This window comes from Macaca thibetana, chromosome 14 (genome assembly GCF_024542745.1).
Source record: "Macaca thibetana thibetana isolate TM-01 chromosome 14, ASM2454274v1, whole genome shotgun sequence".
NCBI lineage: Eukaryota > Metazoa > Chordata > Mammalia > Primates > Cercopithecidae > Macaca > Macaca thibetana.
The window spans coordinates 34,306,110-34,326,203 of NC_065591.1; the positions used below are offsets into that span (position 1 = coordinate 34,306,110).

General features: G+C 35.4%; 2 protein-coding genes across 6 annotated transcripts in view; one reads left to right on the forward strand and one right to left on the reverse strand.

Annotated features, from left to right (window-relative positions):
* DNAJC24 (DnaJ heat shock protein family (Hsp40) member C24) overlaps positions 1 to 20,094 on the reverse strand; it is a 940,502-nt gene that overhangs the window by 510,366 nt on the left and 410,042 nt on the right. The gene's annotated exons all lie outside the window — the stretch shown is intronic.
* Positions 1 to 20,094, forward strand: part of LOC126936347 (doublecortin domain-containing protein 1) — a 404,995-nt gene that overhangs the window by 363,858 nt on the left and 21,043 nt on the right. For 3 of the 5 annotated variants that reach the window (XM_050759019.1, XM_050759020.1, XM_050759021.1), the window contains 2 exons: positions 362 to 563; positions 870 to 1,884. In XM_050759019.1, the coding sequence (XP_050614976.1) occupies positions 362 to 563; positions 870 to 1,096 (429 nt within the window). In that variant the 3' untranslated portion in view covers positions 1,097 to 1,884. Of the gene's footprint in view, positions 1 to 361; positions 564 to 869; positions 1,885 to 3,488; positions 3,642 to 4,351; positions 4,454 to 9,554; positions 9,692 to 10,934; positions 11,115 to 20,094 lie in introns of those variants that run through there. The other 2 variants (XM_050759023.1, XM_050759018.1) reach the window with 2 other exon arrangements.

A 20,094-nucleotide genomic window follows, 5' to 3' on the forward strand; every position in this document is an offset into this window, starting at 1 on the left:
AGTATGAAGTATTACAACAGTTGTATAACTTATAAAGCAACAAATTTGAAAGTGGATTTTTAAGTTGAACATTTCTTAGAAGATACTCTGATGCTAAAATGTATTAATATATGTCAGCTGCCATGTTAAATTTTTGGAGCTAGGAAATTTACAGCTGGATTGGACTACTGTTGTGAAATTAGGTAGAACAATCTAATATGGAAAATAATCTCTGATCAAAGATCAACATCAGTAGTAATTCAGCTTTCTATTTTCTCAAATTCAATTTTTTTTTTCAGATTTTTAGAATGACAAGCTTTTAATGATTATTCCCAACTCTATCACTTTTGCCTGTCAGATTCTTACTGCCTGTGTTATCTAGCTTCTTACAGAATGCACGGAAAAACTCGGGCTTGCCAGAGCAGCCTCCAAAGTATATACCAAAGATGGAACTCCAATCTTTACCTTGCGTGATTTGGTTTTATGGGCTCTAGATGACTCCTTTCTCCAGAGAGACTCTGAGAAACAAAAGCAAGATGCAGCTCCTGTTGGAAAAGAACAGATAATTGTTGAAAGTATGGAAGGTTGGCTACAATCTACAGCATTTAGCTGATTCTATTTATGCTTGATCATAAAAATGTTAAACATGATTATTTCATTTAGTCACTTCTTCCAGAATTTCAAAATCATAGGAAGCTACTTTTGTGACCCAAAGAGTGTCAATGAAATTCTCATGTTGCTTTTACCTTGCAGAATTATAAGAAAAATTAAAAATTAATGCAAATTTTGATTTTAGCACTGAAACAATAAATAAATTACGTATAATTAATAAAATATGTTTGACAGTTCAGCTACATTATGGAACATAATCATTTTTTGTTCTTACTAAGAACCAAAACCAACTGGAGACCACTTGAGAAATGGGGGCCGGATCAATGGAAATCTCTTGCTACTATTAGAAGGGAAGGTGTCCTCTCTATCTCTCTGTGCTTCTGCCGTCATTCAACTCCCCTTCCCTGGCTCTGTCTTCTCCACTCTTTACTATCTCCCAGAAGCTCCAGTCAATGTCCATCTATTGTATTTTTGGGTACATTGCATGGTAACGGTCTGTTTATAGCTGTGTGTGTCTTATTAGACTATTTGCAGTTTGAGGGCAGTGACTGTGTGTGTCCCAAACAACAGTCTGCTAAAAAAAAGCAAGTCTTGGTAGTAGTGATTCAGTAGTTTTCTCAGTATGAGATCTCCACAGTTGTATTGAGAGGCATAATTTAGAAGTTAAGAACTTGGGTTTTGGAGCCAGAATACCAGGGTTCAAATCCCAGCTTTGTCACTTGCTAGCTCAATGGCCTTGGGTAAGTTGTTTAACTACTCTTGTATTCCAGTTTTCTTATTTATAATGTTAGGATACATTTTAAACTATATTTTACTATTTTAAGTTTCTTACATAAAATTTACATATTTTACTATTTGTAAAATAGTCAATTACTTCATGGATATAGATATATATATATATTTAATATGTCTCCATTACATAGATTACATTGTCTTAGTCCACTAGTGTTGCTGTAACAGAATACCACAGGCTGGTTAATTTATAAAGAACAGAACTTTATTTCTCACAATTCGGGAGGCTGCGAAGTCTAAGAGCAAGACATTGGTAGATCTGGTTGTCTGGCGAGGGTTACGTTCTCCAGAGGGGAATAACGTTTTGTCCTCACACAATGGAAAGCAGAAAGGGCAAAAGAGCCCAGCACTGTGCGAAGCCTCTTTTATAAGGGTCTTAATTCTATTCACAAGAAGAGAAGCCCTTATGATCTAATCACCTCTTAAAGTCTCTATCTCTCTTAATATCATTACATTGACCATTAATTTTTAACACTAGAATTTTGGAAAGCACACATTCAAACCATAGCAAATATATCTATATATCTATATTTTCACTTGAACACATATATACGTGTATATATATATATTTTCAATATCTGTATTCATTTGATCATCATTAATATATTCGTTTTGTCCGCATAAATATGAATATATATTCATATGTGTATTTATATATACACATGCACATATATAACTTAGAACAGTGCCTGGTTGATATTTACCAAACATTCAGTGAAATTACTTATCACTTTTGTGTATAGGATATTACTTATTTCGTCTTCAAACGAGTTTTAAGAAATAATTATGTGAACATTTAATGCCTAGCTGATTGCTGAAGCATATATTTCTGCCTTTATTTGGCATATAGAATATCTGAACTTCAGGTTTTATAAAATTATAATTTAAAACACTATTCTTTAAATTCTTATTAAAAGCCTGGTTGCAGTAATATTATTAATGTAGGACTATCAAAAAGGCATTCTTTTGATTCCGTCCCTTCCTCCCTATATTCTAAAGGGTATGCTTAAATCAGGCAAGGCCATCAGTAGACTGCTCCCTTTATGGAATTGTGGCTTGGTGTTATGCCATCAGTTTGCATTAAGGAACTTTAAAGAAACAGCTGTTGGTCAGAATTCAACATGGTGCTTACTATGCAGGCAGTGGTTAAGAGCACAGCCTTCATTGGCAGATGGCCTGGATTCTAATCCTTACTCTGCCACCACCCAGCTATGTCACTAAAGCTCAGTTACCATATCTGTAAAAGAAGACTGATAATAAGCCCTAACTCAGAGTCTTAGAGTATCATTTTTAGAATCACATGAGATGATATATGTAAAGGCCTTAATAAAATACCCAGTATATAGTAAGTTCTCAATATATATTAATTTTCTATTGCAAGGTACTGTTAGCTATATCGCAAATAGCCTCTTTATGAGGACCCTTAAATGAATTTTTCTCAGATCTCAGAACGAAGAAAAGTGCATTTTCTATGGAATTTCTCACTATATGTGGGCCATATGAAGCTGGAAATTGTGTTTTTCTCTTTGCTTTGGCCATTAGGAAACTCAGAGCCAAAATTTTGCTTTATCCTAGCCAGTAAAAACAGGGTATTTATTTCTGTTTAACAGTAAAAATAATATCTAACATCTATTTGATGCCTATCAGAGTAAACAGGCCAAACACTATTTCTTCTAAGCATATTACTTTGTTCTTTTAAAAAAAAAGAAACAGCAGAATGAGATATTATTATTCATTTAAAATATAAGAACACTAAGGTACTTTATCCCTGGCTTTAGTCTATTCCTATACTCCTTTCCCCTGTGCTTGATTTTTTATCTCTATTTTTTCCATTTTGGAGTAGGTATTTTGGTAAGCCACCTCAAATTTCTTTCAGAACTAGGTGATGTGTAAGAAAGAAATTAAAGCATATTTACAATCTTATTAGCTTTTTTTGTTGTTGTATATGAAGTTTCTGACCAAATTTATGCATTAGTCTTTGATTTTGGCATTGCTTGTTTAATCAAATTATTAATGAATAATAAAATATTTTGAATAAACAAATTCAGAAAGCAAATTTATTCATTATTCATTGAACAATGATAAATGTGTCATTTTTCCACCAGAAAATCTAAGAATGAAAGTGAAAAACAGATTATTTCCAAAATCTGTGACATCTGATAGTTTGGATGGTATAGATAAGTCTTTGCTTACCCTCATCCTCAGAAATCCTATTGCCATCTGGGTATCTTCTGGTGAACCATTTCTACCTCCAAATGGTAAGTTTTTTGTTTTTGCTTTCTTTCAAGCAAGTGTATGAAGGGAGAGAGAAATACATTTTATGCCATCATAAGAAAATGAATTAAATGGGTATAATATCAACATAATAACATCAAATTTGCACAAAGAACAGAAGGTTCATCAATTAATATGTGCACAAGGATAGCTATACTCTTGTATTTGCACATTTGCCTGTTTTTTTCTTACTGGAATGGAGTATTCTGCATGGAAAAATGTCTAATTTAGTTGATAAAGAGATCCTTGGTCTGTAAGACTGAGAATAATGGTATACATTAGAAAATAACAAATGAGTTTAATTCACATGGAGGACGACCTGTCTGCACATTTTCATTTTTAAGAATTGCACCCTTTAGGCAGTAGGTGGATGTTTAAAAAATGAATGGTTCCAAGCCAGGCTTTCATCACCTCCAAATAGTTTGTGGAAGTGGAAAATGAAATATGGCTATTGCATATGGTAAATCTATATAATAAAACAGCATCGTTGCTCTTCTTTTTTTTACCCCTCCATTCCATAAAGAAATGCCTTAAGCCCTGTCATCTTTCAAATGAGGTTTCTTTTAATGACCCTTACCTTTTAATTACTTGTTTCTAATTGAATCTATTTCTTTGAGCAGAAAGTTCTTTATAAATTATTGGTGTGCATGATAAATTACTGTTGATAAAGTATCTTGTATTTGTATTATTCTAGCTTTGCAGAAAGCAGAAAAATTAGAGAAACAGAACTGGCTGAAAAAGGACAGAATTCTGGCTGATCTAGATACCATGAGACACAAAATGAGACAGTTAAAAGGTCAGTATGAACTATACCAAGCATAACCATATTTAATTCAAAATGTAACCTCAAATTGCTAATGGTTATTTTCTACCATTAGATACCAAGTGTTTAAATAAGGAGCATTATATAAATATTGTTTTACATAAATCATTTGAGCAAAGTCTAAAACCTAATAATGTATTTTTGGTCTGATTTTATATCTGTAAATTTTATATTAAAATGAATACCAAATGACTTCTGCATATGTTTTAAAAATTAGGAAAGTACCTGGGCAAGAGAAACTGTCCCGTTGTTTTGAAATAATCTCTCAATGGACATTTTGTGGGCTTTGGAATTAATCTTTAAACAAACCTTGCTGTCATTCCTTGGGTATTGCTAGGGAAGAATTTTTTTTTTTTTTTTAAGTAGTCTGAATGAGGAAGTACTAAAATCTTCAGAAGTCAGTGTCAGTAACTTAAAATGACTCCTTTTTACACAGCATGAGACATGCTAATCACAGTCCAAGTGATCAATTATTGGTCTCCTCCTTCTATTCTCTTTAACACAGAATCTTAGGTTTCTGACCTTATACTATTCCCAGGACTTGAGATACAAATGGTTCTTTGGGGAGAAACAGTGTACTATGGACTTGAGTCTAGGAAGGAACAGATTTCAAACTCAGTAACTGCCACAGCAGAATTTCAACTCCTGATGCTGTCTTGTATTAAAAGCATATGAATCTTGCTTCACTAAACAGCAGAACTAGTCCTAACTGCATTAGACTGAACTGTGGTTTGAAATGGCTATTACCAGCTGTTACCAAAAAGAAGAATTGGGTGTAAGTGAAAATAATTACTACTACTAACTTCTACCACTCCTACTATTAGACATTTTCACTTGAATGTTCCATGGACGTGTCCAGAACTACAACTGTCATATTACCCCAACACCAATGCCTCCTTTGTTTCAACTAGTAGTGGGTTCTACTACCATCCACCCAGGTGTTCCTCCCCAAAAACCTGGAAGTCATTCTTGGAATCTCCCTCTCTCTCACCTTCCCCAACCAAATATTCAGTAAGCCTTGTTACTTTGAATCTGTTAAGTTGATCTCAAATGAATGTCACTCTCTCAGTCTATATATCATTATCCAAGTTCAAGCTACCATCATCTATATATTCCTTGGACCATTGAAACAGTTTTCTAACTGGTCTCCCTGCTTCCATCTTGACAACGGTTTCCATTCTATAAATAATGGTGACATTCTGAAGTTGAAGTTATCACGAAAAAATGCAAAGGTATTATGATACTCCAGGCACAAAATCTTGCAAGGTTTCCTATTATCTTTAGGACAAAGCCTTGAAACTCCTTAGCATGGCCCTTTATATAATCTTGTTCTCTGTAAGTTCCTATTTCTTCTTGCCCACTACATTTCATACATTTTAACTTTCTTTTAGCTCCCCAGACATACCATGCACTCTCTTAACTCTGAGCTTTGGCACATTTTAGTTCCCTATACTTAAAAGTTTTCCCTCTGCTGTCCTCTTAGGTTGCTCCTACTCATTCTGTGTTTTTAAGGTTACTTGTTACTTCTTCCTGTAAGCCTTCCTCAGCATTCCAAGCCTAGGGTAATGTGGTTTATCACATTCTGAACTTCCCTCCAATAGTCATCATCACATTATTATGATTACCTGTTTATGTGACAGTCTTTCCTATGTTAGATTATACATTCTATACCGTTCTCATTTGTTCTCTGAATAGTTGTAGAATGACTGATTTAAAGAATAAATGAAATTGCAACCATTCGCTGCAGGGAGTTTCCTAAGCTCTATTCCTGCATCAGCTTAAATGCTGAAAATAGCACCTGGTATGGCTGCCTTTATTAAATTCTGATTTTATATTGTCTTCAGTTTTTATTACAATTAAGTATCTTTTTTTTTTTTTTTTTGAGATGAAGTCTTGCTCTGTCGCCCAGGCTAGAGTGCAGTGGCGCCATCACAGTTCACTGCAAGCTCCACCTCCCAGGTTCACGCCATTCTCCTGCCTCAGCCTCCCGAGTAGCTGAGACTACGGGCGCCCGCCACCACGCCCAGCTAATTTTTTTGTATTTTTCGTAGAGACAGGGTTTCACCGTGTTAGCCAGGATGGTCTCCATCTCCTGACCTCATGATTCGCCCACCTCAGCCTCCCAAAGTGCTGGGATTACAGGCGTGAGCAACTGTGCCCGGCCAAGTATTTTAAAAATTTTAAGTTAATTTGTCATCAACTACAATACCACTGTTTAAAACTCTGTATTTTGTCAGTGATGTCCATTCTGGAGGGATCTATTGATGTGGTTTCTCTTATAATTTAATGCTAACATAAATCTTGTCTCTATTGACAAAGTGGTATGTTTTCTGCTATTAAATATAAATTCAACACATGCTTATAAAACATTTACCCTCATGAAGGCCTTTTTCTAGCTGGTGAGATTATAAGGATAAATAAGAACAAGTCTTAGTTAACTGCAAGGTCTATAAGATTGTGAGCTTCTTCAGGGTTGGCTAAAACAGGAGGTATGAATAGTTGTTAAATCAGCTATTCTATGTTATCATAGCCACTGGTAATTGCAAGAAGCATTTATTGAGCATATGCTATGTACAAAACACTGTGCTAAGCTGATTTTACATTTCATTGGTAAGCATGAACATTGCTAATATTAATCACAATACTAGTAATTACTTTGTTGGGTTTTCACGATTAAGTAACACATGTCAAATCTTTACTACATGGTTAGTATATAATAAATACTCAATAAATATTGGTGTAAGGATTCCTGAAAAGGCAACTCATTTACCCAATTGGGGTTTTATAAAACTGATAAATAAATAAAACTCAGGAATGGCAGATCAGGCTAAATTATCAATGTTACATGTAAAAGCAATGTTGGAGCATTTAATTTAGTGTGAAAGTGAAATAAGTCTGCTAACTGAAACCCTAGATTGGGTGGGCTTACCCTTGCAGACACAGGTGATTCTGAATAAGGGTGGGCCTCCCAATAAGACAGGGAATGGGGAGAGCTGTCTGGGCAAGACTCATCCCATGAAAGAAGAGCAAAGCACTTGTGTTCTCTAGTTTCTAAGAGAAACAATGGGCTGAGAATCCCCAGCTTATTTTTCCCAATTTCCAATCAGAAAAATAATCTGCAGTATCAGTGGGGCTCCATCCTCAAAATGAAACAATAGGACTAGGGAAGAGGCATGTCTCATTAATAGTTAGCGATTATAATTACTATCCCCTGATCTCATGTGAAATAAAATAGGATATATGGGAAAATGTAATAAGAAAATACAAAATAATTCATTCAATACATTATTGCTTGGTTTCAATTTATGTTATTCATACCTATGTAAATAATAGTTATCATAAAAACCTTTCCCCAAACTAAAATCTTTTGTGATGACATTGTCTCTTCATGAAAATGATAGCACAAATGCATTCATTTCCTTAAGACCATTAGAAGCAAGTTGACAAAAAATGCATAATGTTTTTTCCTGTTTTCTATACTCAATCCCTAGCTCTCAACAGTATAAATTATAAACTGTTGCTGAACTCTCTGTAGATGAGCAAAATTGTATTGTTCAAAATGTATTCTAAATAAAATATTTGTTGAAATGTTATTTATAAAAATGTGTGGGCCATAAATTAATGTTATCTGCATTCTATAAATAGAGTTGGGTAAAAACTATATTTAGTATAAATTTGTGTTATGTATTTGTGAGGTGCCACCATAGTCTTCTCAAAAGTGCATTGCTTAATGGCATTGTCACTGTAACTCATTGATTGATTCAATTATGTTTTCTTCACATCCATAAATTGCATATGAATCCTTATGAGAGACATAGCATTCTGGTTTCCCTGAAAAGTCATTGTTGCCATTTATTTTTATGCTGGATCTCTTTCCATAAACTTGAGCTAGAAGAGCACAAGTGCTTTATACTCTATAAGTACCAGATTATTTTCAGTTTCGTTTGAGTCATGGTCTGAAAATCTTCACATTAAAATTATGTTGGCAACAAAATTAAGACTCAACTTCATTTTAGTAATTCAATTGTTTTATGAACCTAACTGTTACTCTCTCTAAGAAGCCTTCTGTGGTGCCTCAGACTAGGTTAGCAACTCCTGTTAGGAGCTGTTATAGCTCTTGTGCTTTCCTGGTGCAACCCAATTACAATCCACTATTGGTGTAATCATTTCCTTGATGTCTGCCTTCCCAACCAAACTTGAGGCAGGAACTTATTCTCCAACATGTTTGTGCTTGCATTATCCAACACAATGCCTCACCCACGGCTGTTGCTTAATGTAGGTTTTTGGAAAGAAGATACAAGAGAAAGCATTATTTTTACTTAATAAGTTTAGAGATCAATATGAAATGCGGGCTGATTATATCTTCAACACAAAAAGAAAACAATTTCATAAGTGTGACTTTTTAAACCTGTTTTATAACTATTTTAAGTGGTCTAGTGGAAAGAACACATAAATTGGAATCACCACACTTATTAAATTATGCCTGTGATTCTTTAGAATACAGTATTCTAATAAATATTTTCTCTTACTACAACTTCCTAACAGCATAAAGGGCACAGCAGAGGTGTCAGAAACTAATCGTGCTCGCAGGGTATTATTAGATGGAAAAAAAGATTCCTGTCTCTTGGGTTAATATTATTTTAGAAATACTTAATCCCCAGGCTGCTAAACTAATTGTGGGGGAAAGGCTTATTATTAGTAAAGAGAACAAAACATATGTTCCAATACTGGAAGGATGATAGGGGCTATACAAGGTCATGAATTCTATTTGACTAAATTACCGCTGAACCATATCATGGATGCAAGGCTGGGGCCAGTGTGGAAATCAGCATGTTATCTTCCTCTTCTATCTGTAGAGTACGTATGTGAATCCTGGCTATTTAAAGTCTAAAGCTCCCATATGAAGAGGTATTGTTAGATATTATTACCTTAGGCATCTTTGCTTTTATGATACATTTAGTATTTTAGCCTATGCTCCTGTGTGGAATGATTTATACGTAGAAAGCCAAATCAATTTATTTGAAATCTGAAAGCCTATCATCAGAAACAAAATTTCTAGGACTTGTTTCCTCAGGGCGGCGAGTAGCGGCATGTCAGCCAGCCACCATGGTTCCTACCAAAAGCCCTGTGCAGCCTGTGGTGGTTGAAGGAGGCTGGACCGAACAGACTCAAGAGGAAATTAAACTCATGAAACTTTTAAGACATACAGAGGTATGTTCTTTGGGATTCTGGATATTAAAGACGCTGCCCTTTTTATGAGTATTTAAAAGTACAATATTGAATTTTAAAATGATACTGTTAATATATTCTCAGCATCTGATCAGTTATGACCACATAAGCATATGCCAAGCATTGAGTTGGCATTTGAAGAGTAGCTGTCTAAAAGACAGCCAGCTCATATGAGGGTCTGTTTTGTTTGAATGGAGACCAGAAATTATGACCTTAGCAAAGAAGAGAAAAAGGCCCAGTGGATATGTACAAAGGTAAATGTAATAATTGTAGTCAAGTCGAGCCTTCTGGCTTCATTGCTCATTACTCCTAAGGGCATGTCTCAATATGTAAAAAGAGCAAGGAGCAAAATACTAATTGCAACGGAGACATTCACAAGTGAAGAATTAAAAAAGTGGTTTCAGTCCAATTGGTTAATCAGTCAGGATTGCCAGACATAAAAAAGTCGAAAAGATAAAGGTCAGCTGTTGAGAGGGAACCAGGGAGAGAGACCAGGGAAAACTTTTTTGCTTTGTGAAGTTTTTCATCAAAATGATATATTCCTATTTAATAAGATTTCTCAAATTCGTGAAATGTGTTCAGTCTAAATCTTAGGCACGTGCCCAAGTCAAGGTTACTAGAACAAAAGGAATTGACATCCCTAGAAATATGACTTCGTGCCAAGCTAAGAAGGATAAATCACTGACCAGGGAATGAATGCAAAGCATTGAACTAGGACATGCTTGAGGTAGAATAAAAAGCTGCCTGGCAGGGATCTGGCAAAGTATAAGGGTGGCTGCTGTATTTTAAAAGACAGTAAGTAAGAAACAACACTCACGTATACTCTTGTATGCATTTATTGGTTAGAGGAAATAATGTGATTCTAATAAAAAAACTCATTCGTTAGATGCAGAGAAATCTCTCAATAGGGGAAACATCATGCAAAAGTCCAAAAATACTTCTCTCTTCATTTCTTCACATTATAAATGAAAGTTAAGTGCTTTGCCAAAATGATTGCCTTATTATTATTATTCTAATGATTGCTCTTGCCTTTAGTGTTTCATTGAAGCAAGGGAGATTTACTAGTGTCAGTGACAAGAGAGGCTAATGTGCTTAATAGTTACTTCCTAAAATTTTTTCCATATAATTTATTAATTACAAGATATTTCTGGATTTTATCACATTCTTCACAAACACTATACAGACAGTTCTCTAAACACAACATTCTCTGGGTTTTTCTTGACAGGCACACCTTTCTGAAATCCGAGCAATGGAATCCAAAAGAAATTATCCAACTGCAACTAAACCTATAGCAGTCAAGCCGAGCAGCCTGTATAAGCAGCCCAACACAAAACGAGTGTGGATTTATCTAAATGGAGGCAGACCTGAAGATGGCACTTATGCCTGGGGCAAAACTGTTTCAGAGGTAAATCTAGTGTGAAAAGAGTGTTTCATAGGCCTGAGTTCAAATCCCAGCTCTGATATTTCTAGATTGTTTGGTCAAGCAAATTACTTCTATGAACCTCATCTTCTTGTCCATAAAATAGTAACAGCACTTTCCTCGTAGGATTGATCTCATGATTGAATGAGCTTATATGTGTGAAAATGTGAAGTTCAATGTGTCTGACATAGATGTGAATCTGAATATGACACTCGTCCAGCAGAGAACTGTGCCAGTTCAACCCACTCCTACCAAAGAGTAAAATCTAAACTTTAAAGCAATTTTCTTCATTCATTTTATTTTATTATTATTATTATTTATTTATTTGAGACAGAGTCTTGCTCTGTCACCCATGCTGGAGTGCAGTGGCATGGGTCTTCATCCGTTGTAAATCCAGTTCACAAGAGTGACTTTTTTCACCCATCATGAATCATTTACTAGATATGTTCTATCCAAGAAAAACAATGATACTCATTAGAGAAAGCCTATCATGCTCTTACTACCCAGAGTCCTAGAGCTGTTAGAATTCTCACTTCACAAAGTTAAAATATTGACTAAGGAAAGAGGAGTAACAGTTCATTCTTGGTTTGTAATTTCAGTCAGGGATACAATTCTGACATTTTTTTCTTAATCTTTAAATGAAGACTTTAGGCACATAATAAATGAATTTGGGTAATCTTTCTAAAAGTCTTATCTGTTGCAATGATGTCTTAAATAGTAGTTTGTCTTTTTTATTTTGTGAAATGTTTTCATGAATTTTTCTGGGACAAGTGAAAGTCATGTAGAGATGTCGGTGGTGGTGGGGGATGTGGATAGGCAAGATAGTATAATAGACTGGCTTGGAGAAGTTCATGGAGGCTGGTGAGAGCACATAGAGTAGCAGGGCCACCTGAGATGGTTCTGCCCCTGGACATTAATCCAGTTTCAAAGTGTAAGGGAGACCACTCTTCTCTGACAGGGAGTTTGACTAAGAATGGTGAGAGCAACTTCATATCAGAAGTTGACAAACAATTTGTTGTACTTGAGAAATAAGAGATTAAAATGTGAAAATGGATACCCCAAATTAGGAACATAAGTAAAGGATCTTCATACATGTAGGGGAAAAAGGAAAGTGATTTTTTAAAAAGATAGTGAAAGCTTTTTCAGAAGAGAGCTACCTAGAAAAAGCACTATAACAAAGCTGAAATGTCTTTCCCTGCTGGTTTCTTAAAAAATCAGGGTTCATGTTATAGATGCTAAACGTTAAAATGCACTTAAGTACTGCACCTAGAACTGATAAATTTCTGAGAGAATATGCAATGATTAATAAATGGGTAAAGGGTAGAGCTGAGACAATGGGGAAAGATAGCCTATCAGATTCAGGGTAGAAAAAGCTTACAATAACTTTGATGAAGATTACTTATATCTATATCTAACCGGGGGATGACTTTTTGATTTATGTGACTCTCGTGTAGCATATAAAAGGCATTTCATAACTCTTATTCCATGATCATATAATTTTTTATGAGCTTTATATATGAACAGCCCTATGCTAGATGCTGTAAATTATTTTTCTAATTTATGTCTGTGGAAATATTTTTGTAAACTTAATAGTGCTATATAATTGACAGCTTAACATCCATAGTAGTAAGTAGCAGTGGAGTCTGTGGTCTCCTTAAATTAATACGTCAGATTGACAGAGTTTTAGAAAATATATCTAAGGTTTACTTGGGAATGTAGAGAAATGGGCACTCTGGAAGTAAAACTCTTTGGAAGACAATTTGGCTGTACATAGCATAAGAAAGTATATTTGCAGAACTTGATCCCAAGGATATTTTCATGAACCTAGGCAACAATTATTTATTAAGAATATTTATTACAAGCCTATTTCTAATAGAGCTAGATTATTAATAATTCAAAACCTCATCAATGGGGAGATGATTAAATGAATTATAATACATAGGATGAAATACAGTAACTCAAAATTACCTTTTTGAAATAATAATAAAAGTTCAAGATATACTTAGTGAAAGAAGCATTATGTAAAGCATGTGGAGTTAAGTTCTGCACATATATATGCACAGATATAGAAAAAAGACTGGAATGATTTTATTAGATGGCCATATTATGGGAGACCTTTATTTTTCTTTCTTGTATGTTTTCCTATGTGTTCTATATTTTTTATGGTGAGTCCAGATTTTTTTAATAAGGAAAAGTTGTATGATAGGGAAGCTGATATTCCTCTGAGAGAAGTACCAATAGAATGTGATAAATGTAAAATTAGCAGTGAAGGCAGGAATCTCAGTTGAGAAAAGGGAGCACAGTGCCCACCTAGGGTGACAGACAAGGCTTTACAGAGGAATCAATAAGGAACTCTGATGGAACTTGAGAAATGGAGGAGATTCAACAGCTTAAGCAGAAAAAGCATTAAAAAGGATGAGGGGCACCCATCCAAATATAGGTGTTAGAATTCACAAAGTATATTAAATAGGTGCCCCATGGACAGAGAAATTGGAAGAGATAGATGTGACCAGAGAGATTGTTTAAAAGCATATGGTAGACCCCATATACATAGGTATTAATTTTCTCAGTCAGCCATAACAAAATACTATAGACTGAGTATTAAACAGCAGAAACAACAGAAGTTGATTTTCTCACAGTTCTGGAGGCTGGATGTCCAAGATCAAGGTGCCAGCCGGATTGGTTTCTGGTGAAGCCTCCCTTTTTGGCTTACAGACAGCCACCTCCTTGCTGTGCTCACACATATTCTTTCCTTTGTGTGTGTGTGGAGAGAGAAAGGACTCTGGTGGCTCTTCTTTTTCTTGTATATAAAGAAACCAGTCTCACTGGAATAGGGCTCCACCCTTATGGTTTTATTTATCCTTAATTACCTCCTTAAAGGCTCTATCTTCGAATATAGTCACAGTAGCGGTTAGGGCTTAAACATGAATTTGGAGTGGACACAGTTTAGTCCATAACACTATCCTAAACTCAACTACTTAAACCACTACTTGCCTGTAAATAAAGAAATGGAATGGCGAAATCAATGTTTTGGGAAGATTAATGTGGCCTACATGTGTAAAAGGACACTTAGAGAATATCTAGAAACTTTTAATCTCTTCCTTTTTCTTTTTCATGCTGTGTATTTTTGTCTTTAGGGGCTTGCATGCGATTCTTTGTCATCAGTTAGGAATGTATCCTTTAACACTATCAGGCTGTATAAAATGCCTCTGGAGGATGGACTGTGTGTGAGAAATGAACAGGCAGCAGGAAGGGTAGGGTTTGGATTTCACTGGGGTGTCTGGCTAATGACACTGACTCCAAAGAAGCTCAGAGTTTCAGTGTTTGAGACTTTTGCTGGAAGAATGAGAAACAGAGCACATTTCAAAGTGCTTCTCTCTACCTTCTATAATGAAACCCCCAGATGGTATTTGAATCCCATCCAATGTGGACTTTCTCTCAACTGCTTTCACTGCTGTGGCTATTCTGGATGATTTAGCCGTGTTCTTCCCACCCACTCTTTGAACATTGCTAGACTTACTCTCGTCTCCAACTCTTGTCGGCTCATCAGTCATCAGTGTACCAAGGCAGCTCTCTCTCCAGGGTTAGTGGCTCTTTCTGCAGGACCAGCATCTTTCTCTGATTTATGATTGCCTGTGCCCCTCCTTCTATGGTCCTGAAGCGTTTGTCTTCTCCCATTCCTGCGGCAGCTCTCTGATTCTACAGAATCTCGAAATCAGAGTGTTCTTCCTTGGCCCAGGAATGGTTCTGAATGCATGAGCAGAAGCTAAAGGAATGAAAAAGAGGTCTTTCTGATTCGGATAGGCAAGTACCTCATGCCCACAGGGAGCATGCAATAGTTCTATGATGCCCATGTGCCCCACCTGAGGAGACCTGGTCTATGAAAACGAAACTCAGAAAACAGACTGTGGGTGAGCAATTATTATGGAACAGTGTTTCTTCATCCTGAACTTTGTTATTGCAAAAACATTTAACTTACAGTATACACTTTAAAGAGGATACTTCAGTAAGTTTAGATACATTTGAAAAACAGAATTAAGAATGTCTTTGTTTTGTTTTTTTGTTTGTTTGTTTTTGAGATGGAGTTTTGCTTTTGTTGCCCAGGCTGCAGTGCAATGGCATGATCTCAGCTCACTACAACCTCCGCCTCCTGGGTTCAAGCGATTTTCCTGCCTCAGCCTCCAGAGTAGCTGGGATTATAGGCATGCGCCACCACGCCCGGCTAATTTTGTATTTTTAGTAGAGATGGGGTTTCTCCACATTGGTCAGGCTGGTCTCGAACTCCCGACCTCAGGTGATCCACCCGCCTTGGCCTCCCAAAGTGCTGGGATTACAGGTGTGGGCCACCACGCCCAGCCTAAGAATGTCTTTAAAGGTCGTAATATGACTAGATATCTTAGAACCTAATTGTACTGAAAATGTCTACTTTTTTCTTTTTAACTCATCTGTATTTGTTACATTCTTTTAGGGCAGAATGTGACTTGGGCACTACATTTCCATGCACAAGCCTCACTGAGTTACTTTTTGAACAGCTTTACAAGATGCTTAGGTAGGCTTGTAATTTTGCTCCTCTAAACAATTTTTTCTCTTTCTCTTTCTTTCTTTTTCTTTCTTTCTTTCTCTCTTTCTCTCTCTCTCTTTCTCCTTCCTTCCTTTCTTCTCTCCCTCCTTCCCTCCCTCCTTCCCTTCCTCCCTCCCTCCCTCCCCCTCCCTTCTTTCCTTCCTTCCTTCGTTCCTTCCTTCTTTCCTTCCTTCCTTCCTTCCTTTCTTCTTCTTCCTTCCTTTCCTTCTTTCCTTCTTTCCTTCTTTCTTGATGGAGTTTTGCTCTTGTTGCCCAGGCTACAGTGCAATATCATGATCTCAGCTCACTGCAATCTCCACCTCCTGGGTTCAAGTGATTCTCCTGCTTCCCAAGTAGCTGGGACTACATGCTTGCACCATAACGCCTGGCTAATTTTGTATTTATAGTAGAGATGAGGTTTCACCGTGTTGGTCAGGCTGGTCTCTAACTCCTGACCTCAAGTGATCCACCCGCCTTGGCCTCCCAAACTGTTGGGATTGCAGGCATGAGCCACCACACCTGGCCAAACAATACTTTTCTTTGAGAAATAAGCCCTGTGGAGAGTTACATTAAGTTGCTTCTGTTTAACATACTTATTTCTAGTGGACTAGTATATGTAGAATTGGCAACCACAGGGCATGAAAAGTTTAAAAAGTAGATCCTAGAAGAATAACAAATACCTTCCTTCTAAACATCAAGGTAGATTTCAGAACACTTCAATGCCAACATAGTTGGTCTACTAAGGAATCTGGCTTGAACACTTTAGACCTCAAAGTTAATGTTAGGCTACATACATCTTACAGCACACATTATGTTGATCTGTTAAAAGAAACCAATTTGAATTTAAAAAGCATTCCTAACCCTGCTTTAGTGCCTAAAGCATCACAGTGTCACAGTGTCGCAAGTAGAAGTTGAAAGACATCTTATCTTCCCCTTAAAGGAGCTGTTGTCATGCCTTACAGATCTTTTTAATGTTAACCAAAATAAAGGGAAAAAGTCATTGAAAATATATTATCAGAGAGAATAAAGATAAAATATTGAACATGAGTACAAGTCATTCTTGAGTCAGAGCTTAGTCTATGTCTTCCATGCATGATGTGTCATTATCTCCTTCAAGGAGCAGCATTTCATCAGTTACAGCAGATAAAATGCTTTATTTTCATATTAAAAAATTGTTTTTTGCTAAATTTATTGACTTTACATATAAATATGTCTTAGGAGAAATCAAGTAAAATAACCATAGATTGAATTTATATCTTGCCTTTAAAGTATGTTTTAGTTAAATTATTTGTATATATTTTTTCTGTTTGTAAGTAGAAAACATGATCTCTACAGAACAGTGACATTTTAGTGGTAAAGAAAAATATAAGAAATACATCTTTCTGGGATCTTTTGAAACTACACAAATTTCTCTCAGATACCTATCTCTATATATTTCTAGGATAGCTCCTCATTTTTCCCACTCCAGATAGAAACTCAACTGCCATACCCTTTGGTTTCCTTAGAGTAGAAAAAAAAAAAAAAAAACAGTGACTGCTATGGATTGAATTGTGCCCCCAAATTTATGTTGAAGACACAAACCCCAATGTGACTATATTTGGAGATAAGGCCTTTAGTTGGTAATTAAGTTAAATGAGGTCTTAAGGGTGGGGCATTAATCCAGTAGAATTAGTGGCCTTATAAGAAGAGGAAGAGAGAGAGACCTCTTTCTCTCTGCTATGTCAGGACACAACAAGGAGATGGCTGTCTACAAGTTAAAAAGCAAGTCTTCACCAGGAGCTGAATCTGCTGGCACCTTGATCTTGGACTTCCCAGACTCCAGAACTGCAAGAAATAAATTCCCATTGTTTAAGCCACCCAGTCTGTAACAGCCTGAGAAGAAGTAGTGACTATTATTATAGAAAATTTAGAAAAATAATAAAATAAAACCATATGTATCTACCGCAATCTCTTTTTGAAAATAATCTCTATGAATTTTTTATTAATAACATTTATTCTGTTTTCTAATTAGGAAACAGCATGTAGTCATTGTATTAAAATTAGAAAAAGGATAAAAGCACCAAGAAGAACATGAAAATTATATCATCCACAAATAACCAGTTATTACAATTTTAGTGTATATATTTCTAAACAATGATAATTCTTTTTGCCTTTGTGATCATAGTAGATCACATGTATATACAGTTTTACAAGCTGCTCTATTCACTTATTGTGACTTTTCCCCCCATATAATTTAACATTCTTTTTTTTTTTTTTTTTTTGAGATGGAGTCTCGCCGTGTTGCCCAGGCTGGAGTGTAGTGGTGCGATCTCGGCTCACTGCAAGCTCCACCTCCCGGGTTCACGCCATTCTCCTGCCTCAGCCTCCCAAGTAGCTGGGACTACAGGCACCCGCTACCACGCCCGGCTAATTTTTTTGTAATTTTTAGTAGAGACGGGGTTTCACCATGTTAGCCAGGATGGTCTCCATCTCCTGACTTCGTGATCCGCCCGCCTCGGCCTCCCAAAGTGCTGGGATTACAGGCATGAGCCACCATGCCTGGCCAATTTAACATTCTTTAAAAACATTATTTTCAATGGTATCATAACCTTCTATCAAATTGATGTATTATTTATTCATCCAGTTTTCTATTATTTGCCAGTTTGGTTGTTCTTCATTTTTTGCTATTATAAAGAGTGCTGCAATGAACATATTGATACATCAATCTATATTTATTTTCTGATTATTTTCCTTAAATAATTTCCTAGAGGGATTGCTAGGTCATGTTAATAAACATGCCTAAGAATTTTGATACCTATCACCAAAGTGTTTTCTAGGAATGTTTCAGGAGTTTATACTCCCATAAGTAGATATTGAGAATTCTCATCCACCTGTTGCATACATGAAGATATCAACAACACTGCAACAAAATCCAGTGATTTAAAAACATATTTACAGGTTCGACAGAAGAAAAATGTTATACCCATATTTCAATTTATATATTTTTAATTACTCATTGAGGTGATTTTTATTTGTTTTATGTTATCACTTATTGGTTATCTCTGAGTTCCCTACGTCTTTTGCTATTTTTCTATTATATATATTTTTCATATTGATAAAAGCTTTTTATTAAGTAGTAAGGGTATTACATGTAACTTTATCAGATTTATTGTAAGAAATTTCCAATTTACTATTGTGTCTATGGAGTTTTTTAATGTATAGAAAGTAATACATTTTATAAGTTTGTTCATTGCTCTTAATGTTCATATTTATCATCCTGAGGTCATATAAAGATTCACCTGCTTTTTCATCTAATTTTTTTAAAGTTTTATTTTTCTCTTTTCCTTTTTTTCCTTTTTCTGGTGTAAAATTTGAGTGAAGCAATTTTCTCTGCTTTATTTGTTTGCTTAAAATTATCTCAGCTCTGTTCACTGACTAATCTTTTTTTTCCCTCCCCTCTAAGTTGGAATACCAATGCTGTGCTAAAATCTTACATATACTAGCTTCTGCTTTTAAATTATATAAAGTATGTATTACTTTTTAAATTATATATATTTATATTTTAATATCTAAAAGAAGTTGCCCATTGTTGCACTTCGTTGTCAGATTTTACTTGAATATTCTTGCCTGTTGATTTTTAAAGATGAAATTTGGAATTACAGTTCAATACCATAAAATCATCCTATAGGATTTTGACTGAAGTTGTATTAGACTATTAATTTCCTAAGAATGTAAACCTTCTACATTATTCAATTTCTACAACTAGGCTGTGGTATTTTTATTTATGTATTTTTTACATATATTAAAATATACTTAATATACGTAAAAAAGATTTATGTGTAAGTTTTTTTTCCTGTCCATCAGCAAAATTTTATGGCTTTTTTTTTTTTACAAGGGTCTTAGATTTTTAAATAATTGTTATTTCTAGTTGATTTTGTTTTGGGGATAGATTTCCCCCCACTGTATTTTCAAAATGCCTATTTTCAGTGAACAGATAAACTATTAATGTTTTAACATTTATTTTGTATTTGGACGCTTTGTTAAGTGCTTTTATTTTTGTTAATTTCTCATTTGATTCACGTAAGTTTTCTAAGAATGAAGTCATATTAAATTCACATGATGGTGATTTTGCTTACTCCTTTAAAATAACTGTTTCTCTTAATCTGATTTTATGTTTTATTGCATTGCTTATAATCATTAAAAAAAATTCTTAACAACCACAAAAGAAGAAAGCAACATCTTTTGTCTGCATGAATGATAAGAAAGAAGGCCGAGTGTATTGGCCCATGCCTGTAATCTCAACACTGTGGGAGGCTGAGGTGGGAGGATTGATTGAACCCAAGAGTTTGAGACCAGCCTCAGTAACATTGTGAAACCCTGTCTCTACAAAAACAAAAATTAGCTGGACGTGGTGGTGCACGCCTG